At 34.9% G+C, this 27,997-nt stretch overlaps 2 protein-coding genes across 6 annotated transcripts in view; one reads left to right on the plus strand and one right to left on the minus strand.

Annotated features, from left to right (window-relative positions):
- The window catches only part of LOC138931953 (rap1 GTPase-activating protein 1), a 123,082-nt gene that overhangs the window by 16,780 nt on the left and 78,305 nt on the right, over window positions 1–27,997 (plus strand). The window contains exons 1-2 of one of the 5 annotated variants that reach the window (XM_070293290.1): window positions 3,089–3,352; window positions 5,397–5,726. The exons of 2 other annotated variants lie outside the window; for them this stretch is intronic. In XM_070293290.1, coding sequence (XP_070149391.1) covers window positions 5,686–5,726 — 41 coding nt within the window. In that variant the 5' untranslated portion in view covers window positions 3,089–3,352; window positions 5,397–5,685. Of the gene's footprint in view, window positions 1–3,061; window positions 3,353–5,303; window positions 5,727–27,997 lie in introns of those variants that run through there. 2 more of the 5 variants (XM_070293291.1, XM_070293289.1) reach the window with 2 other exon arrangements.
- LOC138945148 (fatty acyl-CoA reductase 1-like) lies at window positions 20,524–24,218 on the minus strand. Its single transcript, XM_070316419.1, has 8 exons — window positions 24,100–24,218; window positions 23,900–24,019; window positions 23,713–23,806; window positions 23,257–23,502; window positions 23,036–23,181; window positions 22,136–22,435; window positions 21,161–21,451; window positions 20,524–20,978 (listed from the first exon to the last, which is right to left on the minus strand). Exons 1-8 carry the CDS (start codon window positions 24,165–24,167, stop codon window positions 20,717–20,719), a joined length of 1,527 nt encoding a protein of 508 aa, XP_070172520.1. The 5' UTR covers window positions 24,168–24,218; the 3' UTR covers window positions 20,524–20,716.

The following is a 27,997-nucleotide window of genomic DNA, read 5'->3' on the forward strand; positions in this document are numbered from 1 at the left end:
TTAATTTAATAATGTGTCTCTGTGTGTTAAAATTTTAAATTCGCGCAAATACATAAATATAAGCGTGAAAATGAAAATATGAGAAATGATTTTAACATTTATATACAGGATGGGGAATTTATATTAGGACATCTAAATATCTAAAAAAATAAAGCAAGATAGAAAGAAATGTTTCAGACAAAAGTTGTTGGGTTTTAAAAAATATTAATAATTTTAATTATACTATTACTAATAAGATTTAAAATGAATATTGTTAATGGTATTATGAATATGAGGATGATATCTGTGGGCGATTATTATTATGTATTCATTAGTGAAGCTTTATCGGCGTTCCTCGCGCTTCATACATTAGACTTCCCGGTTCGTTACGGTGCAAATAAAAGATGTATGACTTCATTCAAGCTGCAATCTTATCCGACTGCTGGAACAACGTCGGAAGGTTCGTGGTATTTCGTGGAAGGAAAGTGGGCTTCCTGCGGGCTTTAGGAAGCTCGAAATTTCCCGGAGGCTTTATCAAATAGCGCGGTTTCTTGGGGGAATTTATCGCGAATAAATATTTGTATCGCGATATATACACAGCCATATATTGAATAAACATGGCGCACATGTTCGCGAACAATCTACTCCTCGCTTATTTTCGTTTCTTCCTGGACTTTATCTTACACGATAATTTTTTTATAATAAATTTCGATTGGGATGCCATTCTCTCTGACATCGTAAATTCTCCGAGGAAATTCGCGCTTTTTCTTACTTCGGAAAAATTCTCGCGTTCGACCGAACGCTGTGAAATTCATAATGCACTTTGGCTCTCGGGGCATCAAGCCATCTTCCGCGGTCAAACAACGGGGCATACTATTAGTATATACGTTCGGTAACTGGTCTCGTGATTTTCCGCCGGTTCCCGAGTCTCTTCCCCGTGCTATTATCCTAGTTGAAAATGATCGGTCTTGCCGAAGTAATGGCATCAACGTGGAGGAGGATGCCTAGTAGAGACCCCGGGTTTCTTAACTCTAAACCTAATCTGACCCTTCCTATAGGCTAATCTGTCTCTCTTACAACAAATAAAGATCCCTTAACAAATCAAAAAGAGATTTCTAACGATATTCTCTCGGAAACAATCGAAACTGACCAAAAGAATTTGGAGATGAAGAACGGCTGATATGATAATAGTTTATTTAATCGATTATCTAATTATTGAACATATATAATCTTTTTTATACAAATACTGGGGCAGGAAGATGATAAAGCGGTTATATTCATATAATTATAGCAATTATTCAGAATTCAATCATCACGCCATAACATATATTTTGATAAATAAACAAGTAGAGTTGTGCAAATTAGAAACTTGCACATTGCTTCCTCATCATTTTATTTTATTTTACAAAGCTTAAGCTGCTTTAAGCATGCGATTTTTTCAATTTTTGCTTTCTCATAGAGGAAGCTTTGTGAACGAAATCAAAACATAAAGAAGCAATATGCTATTTTCTAATTTACACACTTTTTTATTTTTATATAATCGTTATAGATTATGTAAAAATATTTAATCCGATATCTCAAATTTTCTGAAAGCTACAGCGTGTACAGACATTTCTCAAAAAATTCAAAATTTTATAAAAAATAAACCCTCTCATCGATAATCATCAAATGCAGTACCAACCATCCTTTAATAATACTTTATCCATCTAAAAAAATTTAACCTGATATCTCAAAATTTACGAAAGTTACAATGTATACAGACATTTCTCAAAAAATTCAAAATTTTATAAAAAATAAACCCTCTCACCGATAAACATCAAATGCAGTACCAACCATCCTTTAATAATATTCTATTCATATAAAAAAATTTAATCCGATATCTCAAATTTTCCGAAAGTTACAGCGTGTACGGACGGTTCTCAAAAATTTCAAAATTTTATAAAAAATAAACCCTTTTACCGATACTCACCAAATTCCGTAGCATCCATCCTTTAATAATACTTTATCCATCTAAAAAAATTTAACCTGATATCTCAAAATTTGCGAAAGTTACAATGTATACAGACATTTCTCAAAAAATTCAAAATTTTATAAAAAATAAACCCTCTCACCGATAATCATCAAATGCAGTACCAACCATCCTTTAATAATACTCTATTCATATAAAAAAATTTAATCCGATATCTCAAATTTTCCGAAAGTTACAGCGTGTACGGACGGTTCTCAAAAATTTCAAAATTTTATAAAAAATAAACCCTTTTACCGATACTCACCAAATTCCGTAGCATCCATCCTTTAATAATACTTTATCCATCTAAAAAAATTTAACCTGATATCTCAAAATTTGCGAAAGTTACAATGTATACATTTCTCAAAAAATTAAAAATTTTATAAAAAATGAACCTTTTCATCGATTCTCATCAAATTCAATACCAACCATCCTTGAATGATACTCTATCCATATAACAAAATTTAACCCGATATCTCAAAAATTGCGGAAATTAGAGGTTGTACAATATATTGCGTACATACACGCATACATACATATATGTATACATACAGACATTTTTTAGAAATATGATGTTTCGATCCTTTGGAACATTCTAAACACATTGGCATAGAAAACTCGAAAAAAGATTTTGTCACGAAAACAAAGCAAAAAGGTATATAAAACTCTATATGAAAAAAATCTGGAAAAATTGACAAGATAATTAATTTTCAGAAACTTTAACAATGCGCGAAAACTAAGATTTCCTAAAATATTTCGATAAAAGAAAACAAGAGCAATATCATAGCGCCGATTATCCATGATAATTGAACGCACTCCAAGTGTTGACGTCGATTGGCTCCTGAAAGAGCGCAAACATCTTATCGGATACGAGAGACCGGCGAGTGAGTGATTCGCGAGTCCTTCTCTCGAGGATCCCGGACAGGAGCGGAAGACGGAGGTGGTGGAGGACCCGAGCGAAGAGAGTCCGATGGGGGAGGAGGAAGAGATGGTGGAGGAGGCTGTTGCGGGTGGGAGAACGAGTGCCACTGACGATGCAAGTACGAGCGGACTCGTTAAACAGTTGTTCGACGCTTCGATCCGCCGTCGCGTCTCACCGTCTCTTCTTTCGAAGTGTCGATCACGCGCGAGAAGGAACTCTTGAATGGTGTCGATTTTCGGCGAAAAAAAAAAACGGGGAAAAAATCGGTAATTGAAGTACAGTTTGAGGCATGGAAAGCTTATTTTTAAAGTTGAAATAACGAAAGTAATTTACGACGTAGTAATATTTGATTTTTGCGCGATGTAATAATGTGCCCGCAAGCTTTCCGAATGGAAGCGTCGAGGGGATTATCTTTATATCGTTATATTTGATATGAGTTACACGTGAGTCGTGGAAGGCGATGACGAATAATGCTCTGTGAATTTTATTGTTTTATTTTATTGTTGTCGGGTGCACACATAACAAACGTACATAATTAGGAGAGAAAACCAACTTTGTCAAATGTCAAATGACCTACGTGGATTACGCGACCGATGGAAACGACTAGATCCATGCCACAATCAACTCGTTTCAATTTCAAAATCATTTAAAATTCCTGCTTTAATATATGTTTACAATATTGTTCATGGCACTTTATCACGATTTATTTTTAAAACAATGCGGATTTCCGATGATGTCACGAACTTACGAATCCTTTTAGAGATCGCGAGTCTATTCATCAAGAGGAAGAGCTAAAATTTTTCATGAATCGCTTCTGCATGACTATACATAGATTCTGCAGGAATATTTTCCAATCCATCCGGATTTGGAGACGGACTACTTTTGTGATCTCGATTATTGAAAAATATACGCTCCATTTGATAACTGTAGAACGCCTTTATAACGTTTATTTATTATATAAATTATTTTAAATTATAATTATATTTATATGATATCGAAAAAGGAGTAAATAAGAAATAGACATAGTGCATATTAATTGAGGAAAGATTAATATAACGGATAAATTGAAACGAGTCTTGAAAATGAGGCGAAACATGCCGTTAATTGGGAGACGACATATCGAGGCTTCCTGCTCGCGAGACGATCTCGAGACGAGAAAAAAGGCATCCGCGGATCTCTCTTCCGTGTCGCAGTGACTGCACGCCTCGAAGAAACGCATCAGGGAAATTAATCGATCGCGAATGATAACGGAATCGACCGCGTTATCTCGGCGGGTGTAATCGCGACGGAACACATGTGCGAATTCATCCCGAGATCATGTTCTGGACGATCCGGGACTCATTTCCGTCGTTCCCTTCGAGAGATCTCACGTATCTCCTCTCCCCCGGGAAACCGATTTCTCGATAAACTCGTTATTTACGTTAGCTAACAAGCCACGGCGGCTATTACGTTGCTCTAATTGCGTTTAATGCTCTAAAATTTGCCGGTATTTACGTCGTATACATAGCGTTGAAGTGCTATCTGTTCGCAAAGATATTATTACTGTATTGCTAACATATTACTATATTTTAGATAACATTCTTATCTATTTTATTATATTGAAATTTTTTTATACATACTTTTTTTGTACAATTTTCTTATCATATTTATATACAGGGTGGGGCATTTATACTGAGATACCTAAATATCTAAAAAATAAAGCAAGATCGAAAGAAATGTTTTAGACAAAAGTTGTTCGGTTCTAAGGGAGTCATAGGATGGTGCCATTAGTTTGACTTTGGCTGGAGGCACTTCGGAGTTTTCAATGTCAATCTTGTTTTTTTAAATGGAAACATCCCAATTTTTTTACATAAATCGATTCCTTGCAATATTCTGCATAAAAAGCTATAGAGGTATGATGGCCAAAAGTTTAATAGTTTACGACATATTTTATACTTTATTTTATTACTTTACTTCGACATAATTTTACATAAACTATGAAATATCACATAAAATTATTTATTTTGCAATAATGTTACCTTAATATTTTAAGCTCAAAAAATGAGAGACATCAATTGGTGTAAAGAAAATAAAACAAGATTGACATTGAAATCTCCGAAGCGCCTCCACCCAAGATCAAACTAATGGCACCATCTTACGATCCCCTTAGAACCGAACAACTTTTGTCTGAAACATTTCTTTCTATCTTGCTTTATCTTTTAGATATTTAGATGTCTCAATATAAATGCCCCATATGGTATATACAAATTTTATATGTTATAAAATATGTATAAGTTATATTATATTTCTATTTTTTATATATTTTTTTATTTTTTTATATATTAAAATTTATATTATATTATTGTAAAATTAAATTAAATTAAACATTGAATGCGGATTTGCATTTAATACTAGGTGGCATAATTGTTACACATCCGGCGAATACGAATCTATGTGTGCCTGAATGTCCTGAAGTGTTACAATATATTTATTGGGGTTCTTTCATAGCAAATACCTGATATTGTGTATATATATACAAATTTAGACTTGTGCGTCGATCGAATAAATGTGCGTCTCCTGTGCCAGGTGGTGACTCGCGTAAAACTCGCGCGCGACTTGGTTTCGAGGCATCGGGGACGTGGTACCGTTCGATAAATCGCGTTATAGACTCGCCCGGAATATCGGTCGTCGGCGACGTGCGATTATTTCAACATCGACGACGAATCGGCAACGATTCCGATCTCTGACCGGAGATCTCGCACATGTGACGGGCCAGCGACCGGATTCAGCATACGACATGCTGAAGATACGCATGCTGGATTATATCGGCGATACCGGGTGAGTGTTGCATATGTGCACCTAGAACGGAAATCTAGCGGGAATATACTGACAATATGCTTAATTCTTTAATTTCGAGTAGGTTTTAATCGAGCTTGTATTAATTATTATCACCTTTTCCTAAATTTATGTTAATAAATCCAAATTCACCAAAAATAGTTACTTTAAGAACACTCTGTATGTGGTACGGAACTTAATATCTAATTATATACACAATCTTTTAAATAATTGAACATATTTTTAATTTAATTTAATAATTTCAAATGGAATAAAATTAAAAACTGGTTAATAAATATCACCGATACATATCTGGCAAAAATAATTGTATGATAAGTTAGCAGGAATGAGAACTAAAAATAGATAGCGCATTCAATAATCATATTTTCGCATTGTTTGTTAATATTATTTTTAGTTTAATTTTTTCTTTCGGGTACTCAGGTACTCAGGTCTGCGGTGAAGTACTAGGTCTTACGCGGAATTTATATGTGTGTATGTAAAAGATATTTCATGTAAATTAAACCTGAATAAATTCAAATTCAAATTAAACTTGAATTGCGTTATGCATTTAAAAAAAATGCCGTATTTAAATAAATTGAAAGCAAGAATTCGTTTTTTTTTTTTTTCTCGATAATACAATTCGCTCGAGCTTGTTGTTATTATCGATCGCCGCGTTATTTCGTTGCGACGAAAGACACGCTCGCATCGGCAATTTATTATATAAAATTACGATCGTTAAGGCTCGTCTTGATGCGCGCGAGTAGCCAACGATCTCGGCCAGTAGGAACGCGCGTATCGCGCGCATCCGGAATACCAATGAACTCCACCAGGGAGAACAAGGCTGATCATTCTTTCCCACTTCGGGTGTATAACGACGCTTGCCTCTCGAGCGCGTTTAATGCAGATCGAGCATCGAGCTCGAGATTGAAATTGGAACGGCCTAAGAGCCTCTCTCGGGGCGATATAGGGATCCGAAAGCGAAAAAGGGAACTCAGAAATTTATAGAGCACTCTAGTCTCCCTCGAGAGGAACCAGGCTACCGTCTGCCGCTTATCGCCAACAAATTAATTTGGTCCACGCTCCGAGATCGTATTTATCCGGTTTTAATCAATGCAGCCACTTTTTAAAAAAAGAATAGGTCACGGCATGTTTCTACGAATCCTTAGATTCGTGATGTTTCAACATTTTGCAAATATAATTGATGACTTCATGATAAACTGTGTCGATATCATATTTATTTGTGTACACAGAGAGAAAAGTTTCTTTGGATTTAATAAGTTTTGTTGAAACCAAAAAAAATATAATACTTGAAATGGTCCAACCATATTAATGTTTGAAGTAACAAATATGATTGTTCGATTTTCAAATAACATATTTATTTACTTTAAATAAAATATTTTTTGAAAGAATTTCACTTTTTCTTCAACTTAAACAATTATATTATTCTTTCGAACAATATTCTTGTTTTATTTGAAAAATTCATTATGTTGCTTTGAATAATTTAAATAAAGCTTAGAATAAGTTAAAGTAAAATTGCATGTTACTGCATCTTTCCAGCCATCATAGCATATAGAAAAGGTTACTTATTCGGAATTTCTGCCCGAATAAACGAATATCGGACATTTATCTGTTCGATTTTCCAAAAATCAGTTCATTATCTGAATTCTTCTGTATGGAGATCGTATTAGAAACGACACTGATAGAAATAGTTGTTAAATATTATTAGCTGCATTTTGTAGGCTTTATACATACGCCTATGATAGAAACTTGAATACGAGTATAGTGAAGTATAGCGCATCGCATAGCGGTAAGAGAATAAACTATACTATTTCAAATAATTATTTTTCTTATTTTCCAAATAGTTATTTTTCTATCAAACAATATGGTTTAATGCAACGAAATCATTAAATTTTTATTCAACAAAATAATGTTTCGTATAAAATTATGTTTTAGTAACGAGACAAATATAAATCAAACAAATAAATATATCAAATCTAAAGAAACCTTTTTCTCTGTGTATAAGTTAAATAAAATAATATTAAATTTATTCGATTTTGTCAAAGACGATGCGACCAGACAATTCTATTCCATTTACATTCTCTTCTTTGTCGTGGTTGTATACGTCATCTTTCTGCGTTGTCTTGTGTCAGTGTGTCAGAAAAAAAATGTATCCGACACACACGCTCATTAGAAATGATGCAATTCCCTCTTCGCGGCCATATCTGCACACGGTGACGCGGATATATTTCTAATTTCCTGCTTATTCCGCGTCGGCCCACACTGTCCGTTCATCCGGGATATAATGACGGGGCGCCTCGTGGGTGCGAAACATTGGCAAATTAATCGAACGAGGTCGAGCGTCGGATCTCGAACGAACGAGCTGAGCGAGCGCGCGTCAATCATAAGGTTTCACTCGCGGTGAAACTTTTCCAACATCGTATTTACGCGTGCTCGTCGACACGCTTGTTATTCACCGTGCCAGTGATTCGACTCGACAAGTAAAGATAGATTAGGAACGCTATAAAAATATGAAGTTTCTAATCGAAATTTATCATCGAACTACTTCCTCTTTACTAGAGATTAAATGCAAAAAAACTGCATTTACCATTAATTTTATAAGAGCTGTATATTATCTCTTATGCCACGATTTTCGTCTTAAATAAATTTTACTAAAAATCAAAGATTTTGAAACAAACATATTATTAGGGAAAAATTTTTTATATTTAATATATAATTCTTTTAAATCTTATCAAATTCTCTTGAAAACTTTCTTATTTTCTCTACTATTATATAGAACGTATTCATACGACGGCAGGAAGTCGATTGTGCGATTCAATCAATGTGTCATCGTGTTTGTTCATCCCATGTTCCTCGCGATGCAGGAAATTATGAGGAAACGAGTCAGGAAACACAACCGCGGAATGCATGAAAATTCTCGAGAGCGCTATTTATTACAATTTCAACGAGAACCGATACGCAACGTTAAGGCCCTATTACACTACGAGTTGCCGGCTCGATTGCGGTTTAGGTTATGGTTGACGATTACGGATTGACCAATCAGAGCAAAGCAGCTTGCCGGTTGATTGGTCAATCCGCAACTATCAACCGTAACCTCAATCGCAACCGAGCCCGCAACCCGTAGTGTAATACGGGTTTTACACTGGCGCAATAAGAGCGATTATATGGACGAATATACTAATAACGATGTGATGTGACGATAATATATCGTTTTACGATGTCTCGCATGTGTTATTTATAACGATGCTTGAATCATTGATAGAAGAGAAGATTGCCAAATATATAGAATCGTGAATTTAGGTCGGATACGTTATACTTTAGGAAGACGGATTTCTCTGCACTAGTTTGCGGAAACCTTCATTCCTATTTTTCCAGTTATATAGATATACTAGTTTTCGCGAATTTCGCACAAACATCCTTGTTTTCATAAAACTGTCTGCTCATAAATCCCCGGCTACAAACAACGCGACCGCTTGAATTCACGATTGTTGGTCAATTTCGCGGGTTTCGCGATCAGATTCATGGACTAATAGCTCCGCGTGGGTATATCATAAACATAGATTCTTAATTTCTCGGCACGATAAATTCCCGTTTACGTAAATCCTTACAAAGATATACGGTAGGTCTCGCTTCTATTTCGAATTCTTTTATTACACACCGGCGTGTCCGCTAGATTAATCGCAACCTCGCCGCGGTTTTATGTTCTTTCGGGTGTATTTTGCCGCTCCCTCCCTCCAGGGAAACAAGGATAAATTTCTTTATATCTCGCGCGCGAACGCAGCATCCTCCTTTTCTTCTTCGTTTACCGCGTCTCCTTTATAGACACAGTGCTTGAAGACGCTTTATTCGTGGAAACGATACCTCTGCGAGGCAAGGCTCTGCCCGGTTCCGTATACATCGGGGACTACCTACGTGTACTCGTGGATCTACAGAGTGTTTCAGACGATCACTTAAACCGAGTCCAGATCAAACAAACGAGAACAATCATGAACGGATATCGGTAAAGAAACGTTTATTTAATTAAGAGTTTCATTAAAAATTATTACAAAATTTTGCAAAAAAAATATCTGAAAACGATTTTTTAAGATTGAACAAGACTTTCAACAAAGGCTTTAAGAAAATTCGCGGTATCTCGAGTTTTGGAAAAAACGTGAAAACTTTAGGAAAGAGTTTGCGTGAGGGAGTAGTTAAATTCATAATTTATAAAATTCATGCTAGTATTTTTTTTAATCCTTTGCAAATTAATGTTTAAACGAATATAACAAGTTTGCTTCGAGGTTTTTGAATATTTCAAGTTTCATTCGGTGGGATCTTTTTACAAAATTCGTTACTCAACTTTCGAATAGATTTTTCGTAGATTTAAAAAATGAATGGAGAAACGATTCGAGACACTTTACTTTTGTCGCTATTTATAAGTATACATAATGGAATTTATAGTAAGTGACATGAATGAAATTATGCTAATGTCGGAAAGATGAAAATATCAAGGGCAAGGAACCGGAGAATCTAACCGTCGTGCATAAGAAATTAGTGCTGTGTCGACTATTTAAAAAAAAAAAAGAAAAATCAGGTTCTCGATCTGTAAGCATGTACACGCCCACTTCCGCGCGGATGGTCTCCTCGTCTTGCGACATTTTGAAAAGGATGTAACCGTTCGGGGTGAGTCGTGTGTGACCGGCGTGGACATTTTTCAGACGAGGTACCATAATATAACGGAAAAATTGATATAAACGTCGAAGGATAAACTTACTGCCAGGAGATTTATAGTACGTACGTTTCTCGATATCGAGAAAAGGGATAAGATTAAACCGTAAAGTACTTGGATCGCAGAAATTTTTAACATGAAGAATATATCGATGAAGTACAGATCGCAAAATATTTTACATAAAATAATGTAGAATCTTTTCTTGTACACATCTTTAATCATTCTTGCGTACATATTATAATTATTAATTATTAAAATTATTTTGTACAATTTAAAAATTATTGAAACAATTTTTATTATCTCTCTAAGAAAGAAAATGTGTAATTCTTCCAAGACCCTGTACGTGTGCTTTCATTTCTTCTTCTCTTCCTTTTTCTTATGTAGCCAAAAACATTGGGATATTCCGGAGAACTCATCTTTTTATCGTTAATAAAATTTTTACATACCAACCACATCGATTAGATCAAAATCCCAAGGATAACTAGATAATAATACAGGGTGTGGTAGCTACATTTAAAACGTGATGATAATTACCGAGACTGATGTGACTCGCCAAGTGCTCGTATACCTTATACGTTAAAGTAGTAAAACCAGTCGCAGATGAAAGTAAGACGCGATGAAAATTGCACGATTAGATAATCCCTGATTGCCTAAGCTATGCTTTTTCTCTGTCCTTGATGTTTCTATCGTCGATTCGTATATGAGACACAAAGTATCATATTTGAAGTATATCGGTTTTCGCAAAATATTGAATTTAATTTTACTTAACTGATATATATCGCATCTTTTGCGTAAGCATATTTTATTTTTATTTCTCCTTTCGCAGAGAAAAATTATTATTATAAATTATTACGATCTTAGTAAAAATTAATTTTAATATATTATGATTTTCTTATATATTAATTTATTTTCATTTAAATTTAAAATATCGGCATTTTGTTAATTTTCATACAGACATTTTGTTTATTACTTTGCATTATTTTTATATATTTAAATTTACATGTAGGTAGAGGGATTATTTAATTTTATATAATTATTTATCAATTTATTATAATTTATTTATTAATTATGTACAAATTGTGAAATATCACAATATATATTTTAATAATAATCTGTATATGATGAAAAATATATATCGCGTGTCTCGCCGATGATGGGCAATCGCTTTTGAAGTCGGCTATAGTGCGCAATGTACTATGACCCGACGCATTCGTGAGTTCGAGCAATAATCTCTTGACACCCGCGATGTGAACGCCGGACTTTCTTCGCGTGCGTACCTATGCACGCGAATGTACGGGGTGTTCTGTTTCATCCACATCTTGAATTATTCTTATTCTCTGCTTATAGCCGAATAAGAAAAAAACGTACGATGGATACTTGTATAAATATTTATTAAATCTAAAATCAAGCGATAGTTAAATTGTTCTTCTTTCGCTTAACAAAATAAGGAAGCTGTAGTTGTAGCTTAGAGCTGCCATTAGAAAGAGCTTTCTCTCTCTCTCTCTCTCTCTCTCCCTTTTTCTCTCGTCATCTTAAAGGAATATTTTTTAACGTTTGCTGTCATTACGAGGGGAGATGTTTTAATCCGTCGAGAGGTGAGTGATGAGAACACTTGACCTTCCACTTACAAGCTCTAGAAAGGCGCGCACAGTTCGTTTCAGCTTCAAGGTATAAACATGCACTTTGCGCGGATAATGGTACGACCTACCCTTTAAACGATCTCGTAAACCAGCTCAGTCTTCGCAGGGTCCATTGGGACGAACAGCATTAATGGTAAATATCGAGGTCACCGCGGGAAAAGCTAATTTATCGCCGTCGTCTGCGACTTCTGATACGTCGATATTATCCTTAAAAAGATACTTGAGACAATGGTTTTTCTCTGAAATATCTGGAATCGAATGAAATATACATAATGATATAATCGTCACCGCGACCGTGAACGATTCTCGATTCTTGCGAAATTTCTCGAATAGCACTCGAATAAATTATTATTTCGACCGAACGCGTTATCGCTTCCATTTTTATCGCCTCTGACGATATGACGATAGTATTTCTTCGAGAGGTAAATTTTTTTCCCACGTTAGTTATTTCAAATATTTAAAATAACTCAGTCGCACAAAAATATTCATGTGGAAAATTCGATTGCTCATCGACACCCAGTATATTGTCGCGCATACATGTGTTTATTTGTAAACACATGCGTGTTCGCAAATATACAATACATATATACCATATAATATGTGCGCGGAGGAATATCGAGCTTTCGCCGTGAATATTTGCAAGAATTCGCTTTTCTCTGCACGGAGGTAATCGTTGAATAGAAAAGTATCCACGGGGTATATTCTCGTGCCTCGATCTCTTGGCGCGCCTTCCTAATCTCGCGTGTTGCAACGATGCGAGAGAAGCGATAGAAATAACGCACGAAAATCAGCCTATAAAGTGGCATGCATGTATACGATATATCAAGCATAAAACCATACATAAAATTGCAATATAAAAGAACGCGTGCGTTTTTTATTTTATATAAAATATTTTTTGTTTTACTTGATTATTTATTTTATTTTATGAAAAACTCCCTCTTTCTCAGCGAAGAAAAATTAAATAGATAAAATTATCGGGTTGATGTAATTGTCTGTATTATATCTGTCTGCGCTGAAACTCTTGTGTCGGCCGTTAAACTACCTGTTTTTATCGAGATATGAGAGTAATCTTTACCAAGAATGATAAAACAAATATTGAAATAAGTGTTAAATGAAAGCTTCAATTTATATTATCTCTTAAATCTTATAAAAAGATATATATATATATAATATTTTTTAATAGTATACTCTGGAAATAATATAATTGTATACACATACAGGGTGGGGCATTTATATCGAGACACCCAAATATCTAAAAAAAATAAAGCAAAATAGAAAGAAATGTTTCAGACAAAAGTTGTTCGGTTCTAAGGGGGTCGTAAGATGGTGCCATTAGTTTGACTTTGGATGGAGGCGCTTCGGAGATTTCAATGTCAATCTTGTTTTATTTTCTTTACACCAATTGATGTCTCTCATTTTTTGAGCTTAAAATATTAAGGTAACATTATTGCAAAATAAATAATTTAATGTGATATTTCATAGTTTATGTAAAATTATGTCGAAGTAAAGTAATAAAATAAAGTATAAAATATGTCGTAAACTATTAAACTTTTGGCCATCATACCTCTATAGCTTTTTATGCAGAATATTGCAAGGAATCGATTTATGTAAAAAAATTGGGGTGTTTCCATTTAAAAAAACAAGATTGACATTGAAAACTCCGAAGCGCCTCCAGCCAAAGTCAAATTAATGGCACCATCTTATGACCCCCTTAGAACCGAACAACTTTTGTCTAAAACATTTCTTTCTATCTTGCTTTATTTTGTAGATATTTAGGTGTCTCAATATAAATGCCCCACCCGGTATAATTAAAGAAATCTTTTGAGTGACAAGACGTATTTTTATGGAATTTTAATAAATTTATACATAGAAAGATTTGAAAAGAAACTAATTTAAAAACAGATATTGCGGGGAAATTGAGAAAAGATTCCAAGATTATTTTATAACTCGAAAGCCTCGAAATGTCGACGCAGCAAACTTTTCTTTTAAACGCCCATTCATTTAAATAAATGGACTTCTCGCGGATAATAAGACGGTCGCGCGCGCGTCTCGGTTTCTTTGATCCTCTTTATCCTTTGGCGCGCGCGGCAACGCGTTACCTTAACATCCTGCCTTTATACGTCGTTAGTCAATGTCTCTGTGGAAAGGAACATCAGCTCGATTTACGAAGCGCCGACAGGAAGAAGGATTTCCATTCGTTTTAGTCGCGCGCGGTGACGGGGGGAAAAGGACGCGATGACGTTTGCACGCTATAGCCGCTTTGTCGACGTTCCTCGCCGCGATGTTAATCCCGTGGAAACGATAATACCTCAACATTGTATGCAGGTACGAGAATAAGACTTGAGACTGTGTCGAGATTACGACCTCCGAAAATCTTTTGATCCTCGTTCTGACTGCGCGTTTAGCGCCAAATCCGACTGTCGGTCGCATCGAAAAAAATTCTCTATTAATATTTATTATTAAATATTCGATAGTTGAATGTGAAGGAAAATTTCTAAGCTAAATTTTCATTTTGAAGATAACTGATAATGATAAAGTTTTATATTTTCAATTGTTCAAGATGAAGATTCAAGCTCGAAAATTTCTTCGCTTTTAATCGCTATAAAATCGGACATTATTGGTATCCCAAATTTTCTTTTTATTATTATAAGAATTATGAAAATATTTTTCTCTCTGAAAAGAATTTTATTTACTTTACGCTTTACGTAGTAATAAATTATGTAATTCTAGCAATTCCGGACTACATAAATACACGCGACGAGAAAGAGAGAGATTCATACTTTTCACGAACGATGATACTTATCGCCGTTGCTAACTGTAATTACCAGTTCCCTAGCGCGGCACGAGGATATATCTTGATGGGTCTTTTCAGATTTAATTCACCGGAAATCGCGTGCCGGAAGTAACAACAGGAGAAACGAGCTGCGACGCGTCGCGCCGTTAATATTCCGACGTTTGGTCTTCTTGCTGGATGTATATATAGTGCTTTAGGTGTACTAGTTAACCCTCGTTAAACTCTGCGAGTGTAGCAATTAGATGCGTTTTACTCGTGGCTGCTTTGCGCCGAACAATTGAGTAATTGAGTGCCATAGTAGCTCACACAAACTTGCCATGGAACATTTAATTATACATTATCAATTGAAAGATTTGATATAAAATAGATCCGCAATTTAAAAAAAAAAAAAAGAAGATGGAGATAAAATTTAATTGCTTTGAATGAACGATATCAAATGACTCGCGGAATATGATGTGACAATATTGCGGAAATGTACCAACGGCGGTTCTCCTCTGTGTCACGGAGGGTATTCAGTGCATAATCGAGTTTCTTCAGCAGTCGTATGATGAGTAAGATCCGATCTAAGAATAGATTTGCTCGATACGACGGAATGCAGATCAACCCAAGTAGCAAATTGACGTCACAATGACGGTAAATTTTGGTCACAAAATTACCAGTTAGACGTCCTAAGTTAGGCCTCATATGACCCGAAAATGACGTCGATATGTCACATCCACGGGACGTCATTTTCTGACGTTTGTTCGACGACAAAACTAAGACCAATTACAGTAATAATATATAATAAAATATATTAATGTGTTATATATATTATAGGTAAATTTAAATAATTTAACGTATAAAATTAAAGATTTTATTTATATGGAAGTTAATTTCTGTTATATATTTTAAGCAGATAATAATGAATGATTTTCACTTATTCGAACAGAAATTATACGAATAAATTAAAATCGGACATTATCTATCCGATTTTTCAAAAATCAGTTCAATATTTAAATTTCCCAGTACGGGAATCGTATCAGAAATTAAACTGATAAGAATAATTACAATATTGTCAATTGTATTTTGCAGGTTTTATATACGTTCATGACAAAAATTTGAATATAGGTATATATAGTGAATAGCGCCGCATAGCGGTAAGCGAATGAACTATAATCCCAATACTAGTTACAAAAGGACTTTATTAGGACGTCTTCAAAATGACGTCTTTGGCTAGCCTAAAAAATGACGTCTTTTAAACGTCAATTGTTAGTCGCCGACGTTATAGACGAAAAATAGACGTCATTATGTTATTTTTGGACGTCATTCTGCTACTTGGGAAATAACAAGGAGAAATAAAATCCCGCAAAACAAAAAGAAAGATTAATATTCTGTTTCTTCATCGTTTATTTTAAAAAAAGATTTTAATATCATAACTACTTTATTAAAAATATGTATATTTTTTTAATAAGATTTTTGTATCTGCTTACATTTAGAATATATTCAAAAAATATTTATGAGTTCCTTAAATCATATGAGATACATTATAGCACTAATCCGTATACATTAATGTTTCCGTTTATATATTTTTGGGATTATAATTTTCCAGTATACGCAAATAACCGAAAAAATGGATAAAGCGTCAGAGTTTCTCGGTCTATTCGAAACGTATCGAGCCGCGAAATTAATCCGCTCGAGATGAACTTCCGACACTGCAGCGTGCGCTAAATTGAAATGGGACAAGCCCCCAACCCCTAAGAGAGAGAGATAGAGAAAAATCTCTACCCCAATCGGGAGTTTTGTGTTCGCGTCCCTTCTACGCGCTATTAATAATAACGCATCGCTCTTTTCGAGCTCTGTATGAGATCGCGGTACACGGGATGAATAAAAGAATCGGGTATCCCCGGTGTACGCGTGCAGCAGGTTTTTCTGCGGGGCACCCTTCTGGCCAATCTGGCCCCGTTCTCTCGCTCCCCCTTCGTTTCGATGGCATTTTCCAGACGGGCGGATGCGCGTTTTCGTTATTCTCTCTCTATCGTAGCTGAAAATTTTACATTATTTCGTAAAATCCATTCGCGTGTTTCAAAGTTTATTTATCGAGATATTTTCTATTGAAATAATTAAAAACCTACGAAAAATCGTAGGCTTTCTTCACAAATTTTTCTGTCCAAATTCTTCATTATAATACTCTGGCGAAAAATCGACTCTAAATCTGTCAACAATTCTATCATTAAAATAATAAATACATAGATAGTACACACGATAACAATTTTTTGATTGAAAAGTGAGGATCGGTGATTATTTAAATTTATGTCAGAGATACAACAGCTTTTCCTCTTTTCTTTAAATAAAATAAAAAATTTTTATGTAACGATGCAGTTTGGATTCCAAACATACGCGTTGAGTGCGCGTCAGTTTATTATTTCAATTGTTCGTTCAATCTTTCTCAACCCCCTTTGGGAGTTTCCTTTCGTTCCTCGTGTCAGAATTCGTCAAGCTCTGTCAAAACGACGTGGCAATGCTGTCAAAGGGGGTCGGAGTATATCGGTCGATTCTTTAGTATCTTTTATTGTTTTCGCGCATCGTGCTGCGTTCTTTTTTTTTTTTTTTTCCATTCTGTATCCGATTTGCCCCACCCGAGGATTGTCGAGCGTTCGAGCGTTGTTATTGTTTGTTTGCTCTTACGCATCTCGTTTCTCAACCGAGTATTTTCGGTTCGCGAAATTGCAAATTCGTTGTCGAAACATTGTTGCAACCGGCGAGCGAGCGTGACACGCAATCAGCTGTGTATTAAATGAAATTAAAATGTCATTTAAAGGGAGAGCTGAATATTTTCTCTCCGCTGGATTACTTTTTTCGTTATGTATGTATTTATAACCACGTTTTACAACGAAAATGTGTGTTTCTCGCGTGTTTTTTGCGGCAATCTTACCGACGTGACTTTGCAATAAAAAGTAAAAAGAAAAAAAAATCATCAACATATATGTTTATTGTAGATATTAATTGCGTAAATTCGCTGGATGTCGCACGCAAGTATGTCGTTCACCACAATGTTTGCAATACGTTAAGTTACGTAACTACCGCCATTGTATTTCCGTTCTTTCTTTTTCCCTTTCTTTAATAACCGAGTCGGCAGCTTTTCACAAGGCGTTTCTCAGCCGTCATTATTAACGCGCGCGGGCGCCCGTGCTAAGAGAAAGAATATTATTATCATCTTAACGACTTTGTTCGCACCCGGTTATCATTTCACATCTTTATTATGAAAGTAATGGTATCCATTGAACTCACAAACGCGCAAATATTTATTCGGAAATATTACATCCGAATCTTAGTACATATTACGTATAATTCTAGCGGTGCTTCTCTGCCATTATATGCCAGGCAATTTTTTTCCATTCGGAATATTATTTCCGCAACGAGAATCTATTTTTCGCACTGTTTAATATCCGACACGATCTGTTTCACCAATCGCGTTTCTCTCCTCGTAAAGAACATTTCTCGTCTACTACGAGAAACATTTATATTTTTTAAACGTTTATATTTTTTATTTATTTATCAACGAGGATTCAAAGCGATTTAAGGCTGTATGTGTCATATGTCGAAAAATCGACAAAAGCATGAAAATTTCGTAGACTGTTCTACTATTTCTCCTGAATATCTGTGCAAAACATGAGCACAATTCTCTTAGCGATTTGGAAATTATTTAAGTTTAAAGTGACTATTGATTCTTATGGAAAATCGCATATTATAGCACTTATTGACAAATTTGACAAGCAAAAACATTGTCAGTAAAATATAAATTTTTACTTATATTTAAAAAAAACTCTAATGTTTGTGCAAAAGTTAATTTAGATCCATTTACTTGTTTAAAAGTTATGTAATAAAAATTTTAGAAAAATATTCTCTCTCTCTCTCTCTCTCTCTCTCTTTCTGCAAATTACTCGTCCTTTTTGTTTCTTGCAGTTGATTTCAGGGAGTATTCACGATCAAAAATTTCTATCGTAAATTAGGAAAAATATTACAACTATTTTCTTGTACAAAGACGTTAAAAATCATATTATTTTGTGATACTTTAACTTTTTTTATAATCCGGATTTATTTATTTGATCTTTCAAACAATATAAATGTAAGAAATATATTTTTTTTTAAATTTTGATAATTTTTTTGCTACTATTGTACAGCCAGAACATCCTTAATTTGATAAAACTAATTTGACAGCAAAAATTATTCCTATATTTGTCTGTGATGCGGCAACTGACCGTAACGTGACAAATCGGGAATTCAGTTCATAACAGTAGTTGTAACAGTTCAACAGTGTTTACAAAATTGAACCTTAATGTCTGACACGCGAGAAACCGGCCTCGGAGCAACAGAACGCAAAAACGCCATGGAAACGGGACAAATCGCGCGAGTAGGTGAGTAGGTAGATAGGTAGGTAGGTAGGTAGGTAGATAGGTAGGTAGGTAGGTAGGTAGGTAGGTAGGTAGGCAGATAGATAGATAGATAGATGGTCGAACGGACTCGCGGTACGTGTAGGTAGATACTGCAACTGCTGCACTAACGGGTGCACCGCTCTTTTTGAAACGAATGCACGAGATGCGGTTACCGAGCGGAATAATGTACTGCGACAGTGGATTCAGATTTAATTAAGGGCCCAGTCTACTCTAGCGATATGAAAAATTGATGATTTTTTAAATTTCTTTTTGAATAATATTAGAAATTAATATTTTTAAACATCAATAAAAACGTGTATCAAATGCAAAAAAAATCAATTTCTTATATTGTACAAAAAGAAATTTCTGCAAATTATCAATTTTTCATATTGCTAGAGTAAACTGGGCCTTTAATACGACGAAGTGCAATAATCGGAATATTTAGGAAAATAGAACGATGCAGTGTAATGAGTTTTCGATCCAAAAAAATAAAAGATTGATAAGATTAATAAGTTTGTTATTTGAAACGATAGCGAAATGATGCTCTAAAAATAGAGCATCTATTTTCTAAAAATAGATGCTCTATTTTTATAACGGTTTCCACAATTCAACTTGATCCTGTTTGTATGGCAAATTGTCGATATTTAAGCAGTCGCATATCTCAAATTTGATTAAATGAAAGTGATATGTATTACGATAACGATGATTATACGTTCCTGAAGATCCATTATCATCTCTCGTGAGATGATGCCCTCGTGGTCGTTGACGTTTCACGAGTGCTCTCCTGCGTTCTGGAACAGTGACAATCAGATCGGCCGCATTGTTGTCGGCATAGTTTACGAGCGTATAGTACATATGCTCGAATATCACCAGATACGCGATACTCACATTTCTGTGGTCAATAGTAGATTTCACCCGGTAATCCCGAACGGTCGCTATCGTTAGTGTCGGTAAATCATCGGCGTGACGTTCCCCACCACGTGGTGCGCGTGCGTACAACAGTGTTTCCGATTTTTCCAAATATCTTCACTTTCGTTGGCTGGTGATCGCGCATCATCTGTCGTTAGTTTCTTACTTCCTTTTATTTTCTAGCTAGTATCTTCGTACTGATATAAAAGTATAATTTGTTCGTAATAAGATTGAGAGTAAAATCTACAAATTATAACCTATAAATTATGATGAAGTAGAGATTATATGTAATTTACTTATTTTAACTTTCTACATAATAACTATTTGATTCTTAATGTATCATTTATATATAATATATATTTTTATATATAATTAATACAATATATATCTTTATAAAATATCATTTAACGAGAGAAAAATGTAGGTGTGTTGCAAACTATGAGCTCTTGATTATATAAATTACATAGAGAAAGCGCGTTCTGGTTACAAGTCTGGTTTCAACGAACACTTGGGGATCAGAGTTCATATTCAGCTAGTCCTTCCTTTGCGGCGTCCCACGGTGTTTTGTTGACAAATGCGGGAATACCATGTGCCATTCGTTTCACGTATTCGATCCAATCAAAGTTACTCATATCGAACTCGAATATCTTACGATCCACCGCGCTCATTCGTTCCCACAGTTCGACCATCGCGTTATTCGTGAAGTACCACTGCCGCGTCATAAAGTAAGACGTCGCCGAGAGATGAGCGTGTATCAGATCGTAGGTCTTGCACCATCTATGAAAAGCGCGAAAGGGATTACGTAATGTCCGAGGGAATCGCACATTTTACGCTTATTTTTACATCGCTAACCCGTCAAAATTTCATTGGGCGGGATGCTTTAATATTTCCCGCGATTCATAAAACGTGTATTTTAAATATTATAGTAAAAGATTATATGAAAGAGAAAAATATCCGACCTTGAATTCCGGCCGGTGAGATTGACCATCGCGTCCATCACGACCGCGGGCAACAAATGGAAGAGGCACAAGAGAATCTTATGTATCCATAGTCTACTGTTCCAAAACATGCACTGTAGCCGTATGTTCTTCGCACCCGGTATCTTCGATCCGTGGTTGCGTACGTGTTTCCGGAACGTTCGCCAGGTTATCGGACTTTGACACGATGATACGCAATTGTACACCTTTACTCTTTCCACGTTCGGCACGAGGCCGGTGCCCACGTCTATTTTAAAATTTTTCTTGACCTTCCTATTGACAAAAATTGGATATTAATCCAAGTGTTAAAGAAATTTTCATCTTTGAATTTCGCATTTTAATAAAGAAGAAAAAAATATGAAAATTGAACAATCCAGGAAAAATTGCCCCCAGGAAAAATATGGAAAAACCTGGAATTCTTAGGGATTTCGTTTGTTCCTAAAGAAATCAGGGAATTCTCATGGAATTTTATTGGCATTCAGAGAATTTTTTAAAAAATCTTCTCTTTGATAATTTTGTTCCTATATTGCAAGCAGTCAATTGAGAGAACTATATGTATTTAAAATATATTATAAATATATATTTATCTCTTTTTGTTTATATATATTCAATATTGAAGTACATACAGTACATATCCTTTATTGTAATTTTTAATCATTAGAATTTAGCATTAGAAAACGCATATAATAAAGAAACTTGTTTTAAGAAGTTGCACAAGAAAAAAAAAAAATTCTCTTCACCTGGAATTTTGAACAAAAATACCTGGAAGATCAGGGAATTTTTTTACAGGATTTGAGTAGACACTCTGATAATCTAAGGGGAATATGCTTAGTAATTATCGTACTGTATTATCTTCTTTTTATTCGTGCTTATTTGCATCGCGATTATTATTCCGCAAACCGCCTCGATAAAAACAAAAATATTTATTGAAACAGACCTAAGAATTAATGAGCTCACCTCTCGTCGGTGTGCCAGGCGGCGGCGATCAGACTCGACGTCACGTAATCGGCCGGTACGAAGTCGAGCTTTTTGTCGGTGTGGCAATGTATCGTGCGCAATAAACTGAGGCTCGAGCCGACCAGGAGGCCAACGGGCCCGTACACGCTGTCGGCCCAGCCCACGATCGGCTCCTTCCAGGTCGAAGTCACGACGGACGTTCGCACGATGCACGCCGGTATATTGCCACTGTATCGCAGCACCGTGTCCTCCGCGATTGCTTTCGTAAATGAGAACGTGCTGGGCCATTTGTCGATCAATCTATCGGATGCGAATCAAAGAATCACCCGTCAGAGAACGCGCATAAAAGGGGAAAATATTTGGATAAAAAATTTGACGCGTCTAAAAGTACGAGAAATTTTCTCCCCGGGGGCGAAAAGGATTTTTTTTTTTTTCTAGTCTTTTTCTAAAATAATTAAGTTTGATCGTAGAATTAATGTGGAAGCGATTATAATCAAGGGTCTCTATCCTCTAGAAAAGATGGAAAGCTTGAAATTCTCGGAATTTCTTTTATATCTGGAAAAATCAGGGCATTCTCGTGTAATTTTATTGAGACTCGGGGAAATTTTTTAAAAATTCTTCTTTGATAATTTTACTCTCATATTTTGTAAACAGTCGGCAAGCCATGTAAATTACGTGTTTAAAATATATTAGAAATATTTATCTATTTTTCTGTAATTGAATCAATAAAAGACTTGCAATATAAAATTTGGTCGATTGAAAAACTGAGAAACTCGTGAAAAATATTTTATTTAGCTCAAACGACACGACGCGAAGAAAATTTCTCGTACTTTTGTACGTCAAATTTCTTATCTAAATATTTTAAAAGAAAGCGTCTTTTTATTTTGAAATAACACTCACGCCGGTGCGATTGCCTCCAGCCTCTCGTCGTTCAAGATATTTAATAGCGATAATAATTGATCGGTCTCCATGGGCGGGGGGTAATGGCTCTCTTGAATGGATTGGATTGGTGAATGAGCGAAGACGCTCGACAGATAAACAAAAGCCTGAAAATTTACGACTTATCGCGACGAATGTCTCTCAATGTAACTTTTACAATAGAATTATTATGAGATCATTACCTTGAGATCAGGCATTTCTTTCGCCAACAGTAATATTTGCTTCGTCCTCTGCACATGAACGTTCGCCATGGTGCGAAGTTTTTGATTGGATCGTATGATCGCCGTACCGTGAAAAATAATATTTGTATCGAGCAGCCTGGTTCGATCTTGCGGGGACAAACCTAAATTTGTCGTGTTCAGATCACTATCGATCACTCTTAATTTGTGCAAGAAGTCGGGCTGCTCCTGCTTCAGTCTCTCGTATAACTAAAAGACAATTTTAAAGTAACAATTTTTTTACCAATTACTAATAAACAAATAAATATAATGGTAATATATATATAAATAGCAAACATAATATCAATATTTGTATCAACAATTTTATATTTAAACAATATTATATCACTCGTCATTTACTTTTTGAAGAAAAGATGATATTTTTCCTAATGAATAGAAAAAAAAAAAAAAAGATCTTACGGGCAATTCAGCAAGTTGCTGCACGCGTGCCTGAGGACCTTTCCCATTTTTTCTTCTTACAAGTATATATAATAACGCGACGTTCGGGCAGGATCTATGCAAGAGATGCACAATATTTTGCGTGAAATAATGATAATCTGTGGTAGGAGGTTCTTCACAAGCTTGACGGTAGATGATTTATGCTTACCGCAACAATTTTTCGATTAGAAGCTTGCCTAGGAAGCCCAAGCCACCTGTTACGAGAACTTTACGGCCTGAGAAAAATTGCGCGATTTCACTTTCCGCCCTATTCTCTCGCGACTCGTAGCTGAAACATTAAAATAATTTATAACTCATATAATTAATAAGATAATTGATAAAATAATGTCGCAACACATATCTCTTCACCTTTGATTAATCATCGCGATTTCTGGAAATGCTTGCGTCTCAAGAGTTGTCATGATTTTCGAAGTCATTGTTATCGGTGCTAAACTTGAACTGTAACGAACTGTGTTCACTTTATTAGTATGTGAAATCTCATTGTGGATAATGGATTCCATTGTAAATCGAAAGAATGGCATCAGACGATTGGCAAGTTAAATCAAAGTGTCGTACAAATATATGCATACGAGATGATTCGACATTTTCGAAGTATATTCAAGTTCGATATTTACCTGTCTAACAATATTACTTCGTTTTATCATGATAACTTTTTCGGGCGATTGCAAACCGATCTTGCACTGATGTACATAAAATTGCGCGGGACGCAAAAAATTATTTATCGTTTATCAAATTTTTAATCACGCTCTTTTTAAAAATATTAATTGAAAGCATCTTTTTTTTTATCTCTTTTATAAAATATTTTTCAATCACGAATTTAAATTTACCAAGATATTACGAGCCAAATAGCGGCTGGTAGTGCGTCAGTTTCAAAGAAAATTAATTTTTCTTTTAAACTAAATCGTTATGCACGGTGCATATATTTTCCTTGCTGTAGAAGTTTGAAAGAAAAATTAATTTTCTTTGAAACTGTTTAGATTTGTTTTCACACTGAGATTTATTAAAAAAAAAAAAACTATTTTTTTATAAAAAACATTTCTATATTTTATTACAAATATAGCTGTGTCATTGATATCTTAATTTACAAATTAATAATCTTAAGGTTGCCTTTACATGGCAGCGTCGAACGTCGAGCGTTAAGCGTCTGCGCAGAATATTGTTGCTCAGAATTACATTTATTTCGTTAATTTTATTATATAACAGATATGCGCGTGTGTGTGTGTTATTATTATTAATCAAAAATATATTATAAAACGTTACTATTCTAGCAGTGTAAATTAAAATAAAATAAAAATACAAATGTAACAATAGATTTTGGATGGTTGAAATATTCAAATGAATAAGACACAAAAAGGGATTCACAGATAACAAAATGACACAATTTGAAAAAAACTATTGTTAAAAGTAGGAAATGATTTAAAGGAGCAGTATGTTATAAACACGCAGAAAAAAAAATTATGAAAATTACATCTCTTAATTCTTGATTAGATTCTAATATTCTGCTAGGGGATAGGAACGTTTTATATATTTTTTTGTTTAATAATCATATCTATTGTGTATAATGTAAATAAATATCAATTTTCAATATTAGTAATGCGTATCAGAACATAATTTCTTTTATCTCGACCGAATTTATATCATTCATCATGCTATTAGCAGCAAGAAGCTGCAATCTATCTCATTCAGATTCCTGCGTAATGATTTCTATGTAGACGCAGACGCTCGATGCTGCCATGTAATGGCACCTTTATATCGTCTCCGAGGCACTGACATGAATCTCGTCTCGCCTGAGGTAATAATCGCTAGAGGAAGAGGCGTAGGTGCGCTGTAAACGGGTATCCGTTCGAAGCGAAAGAAGGAAAAAGAACACGCATACACAGAAGGAAAAATACACGCGACAGTAAGAGTATGGAAAGATAGAGAAGGAAGAAGGCGAGAGACTCGTTGCACGAGGAACAGCGGACATCTTACTCTTCCCCCCCCACCCCCTACCCCGGAGGGGTGACCTGTGCGTTCGCGCTGGCGATTCTCTTTCCCTCTTCATTCTTACCCCCTATTGGCGACCGCTGCCGGGGTCTTACGACGCCGTGGAGGGGCGCGTGCGTGACGCATACGGCGCATGCGCCATGCCCCCTCGTCTCGTGCCGTCACTATCGTTCCGTCGTGCCGTCCACGCGCACGTGCGTCATCCGCGTGTCATTACCGCGTGCTAGGTCGATGTGATATACGGATCGAAGATCATCGATGTGCAAACGAGGAGATTCTTCCTGCTACAAGTGTACTCGAGCGTACAGAGTACAGAGTAATCTCGAAAGTACATTGTTTTATAACGCGATTGTGTTCGCGTGTGCGTGATAATCTCTCATGTTAAGGAGGCTTAAACACGTGCCGATCTATCTAGCGCTCGATCGAACGTATGTGAAGTGCTGCTTTGGGAATCCGAAGATTTTTTTTTTTTTTCCTTTATCAAAGCTCCGCGCGCGAACAAAGACAGTGCGAGGCCGATAAGCGTCGAATAGCACACAGTCGCAATCGGTTACTGCTTTCCGTATCGTATAACCAATGGCTTTTAATTTCCATCTCTGTCGGCGAGAAATACTGTAGATAGTGAAGTGTTAACCGAATACTCGTATGCGCTAATCGATCAACTGTCACCAATAGCGCTTTCGATCTCGATTGCGAACCGAAGACTACGCGCGTTCGAATCAAAGGTCTTTACGCTCGATCGAGAGTCTCTTGTTTCCTGGAAAAATCCGAGAGATACAAGAGCCGCGGATAATGCGCGCGTTGTCTCTCTTCTCGAGGATTATTCGCTTCTCTTAAGTTGATCGTAAGTAACTTGACGGGCGTAAATTCACTTTTATATCTGGTTTATATTTATTATTGATTGGTGTTCAACTTTTATTTACTTTGTATGGTTTGTTATTGTTACGTACAAATTGTATGTTTTACAATTTTTTTTCTTTTTACGATCTTGAGTATCTCGTTATATTATTTATTGATGTGAGATTTTATCATCAAATCAGCGTGCTATTGTACGGAAATTCAGATATATTGAATTACAATATTATTATATACATATATACGTATATTATTTGAAAAGATATATATATAGTATGTGGTTATTTGAAATGTGTGAGTTCAATTCTCTTATAGTTTTCAATTTATAAATATTAGATACACCAAATGTGAGATACGAGAAGTCTTTCCAAGTTTTACGTCGGTTATCTGAGAAGCGTTTTGTTTTCGCCATAAAAGCAGTGTAATAAATTAAAGTTCTCGGTAGATCTTTTATTACGTTGTTAATCATTCGGGTTTTTAAACCTGACAACGTGCGATCTTCCTGCGTACGTTAAAGATGTCGTCTATTATCTATAGAGATAACATCTCTAGAAATTGAAAGACTAGAGAAGAAACAGAGTACATAAAAAAACAAGAGAAACTTGAAAGGAGAAATTAAATAATTAAATAAATAATAAAAAAATAAATTAATAAATTAAAAATAATTAAATAATTAGTTTATAAATAATTAAATTAATTAGTTTATAAATATATTTGCAAAAGGTATATTATATATTCAAGATTTACAAGACGCGAAAGATTAAATTTGTAAACAGTTCTTATTTTATTATTTTGTGTTTTTAAATTATATATTTTTTGTAAGTTGAAATATATAAAAAAAAATTAAAATCATATTTAAAGTATAAAGATTTTTTCAATAACCGTGCATTAATAAAATTGATTCGTATAAGGCTTTACATAATAATAAAAAATGAAATAGGATTTTTTTTTTTAATTTTTTTCACACATTGCTATTCTCTTTATTTGTGAAAAATGGATATTTAACATTTTAAGATCATAGATTTTAAAAGAATTATAAGAATTCAATCTATCTAATTAAAATAAAACGCATACACTTCTTATATATACAGGGTGGCCCTGAACGTACCAGCCAGACTTTGAGATCGTATAGGAAATTTAATTCTGAACAAAAAATTTTCTATAAACATGGGTCGAAAAATGCTTCCTTAAGAAGTTATCGCTTAAAAATCTGTGATGCAAAGGAAGAGCAAAAGGTGAAAAGAAAATGAAACTTAACAAATTTCTTGAAAAAAGGATAAAAATAAAAATCTTTTTCTTTTATGAAAATAAAATAAATTTTTAAAAACTAAAATAGCACGTAACAGTAGAAAATGAATAAAGACGTGAAAAAATTAACTAGTACTCTGCGTTGATACCACTGCTT

Source organism: Polyergus mexicanus, unplaced genomic scaffold, assembly GCF_030449975.1.
Source record: "Polyergus mexicanus isolate NDT 795.1 unplaced genomic scaffold, iyPolMexi1.0 SCAF_3, whole genome shotgun sequence".
NCBI classification, from domain to species: domain Eukaryota; kingdom Metazoa; phylum Arthropoda; class Insecta; order Hymenoptera; family Formicidae; genus Polyergus; species Polyergus mexicanus.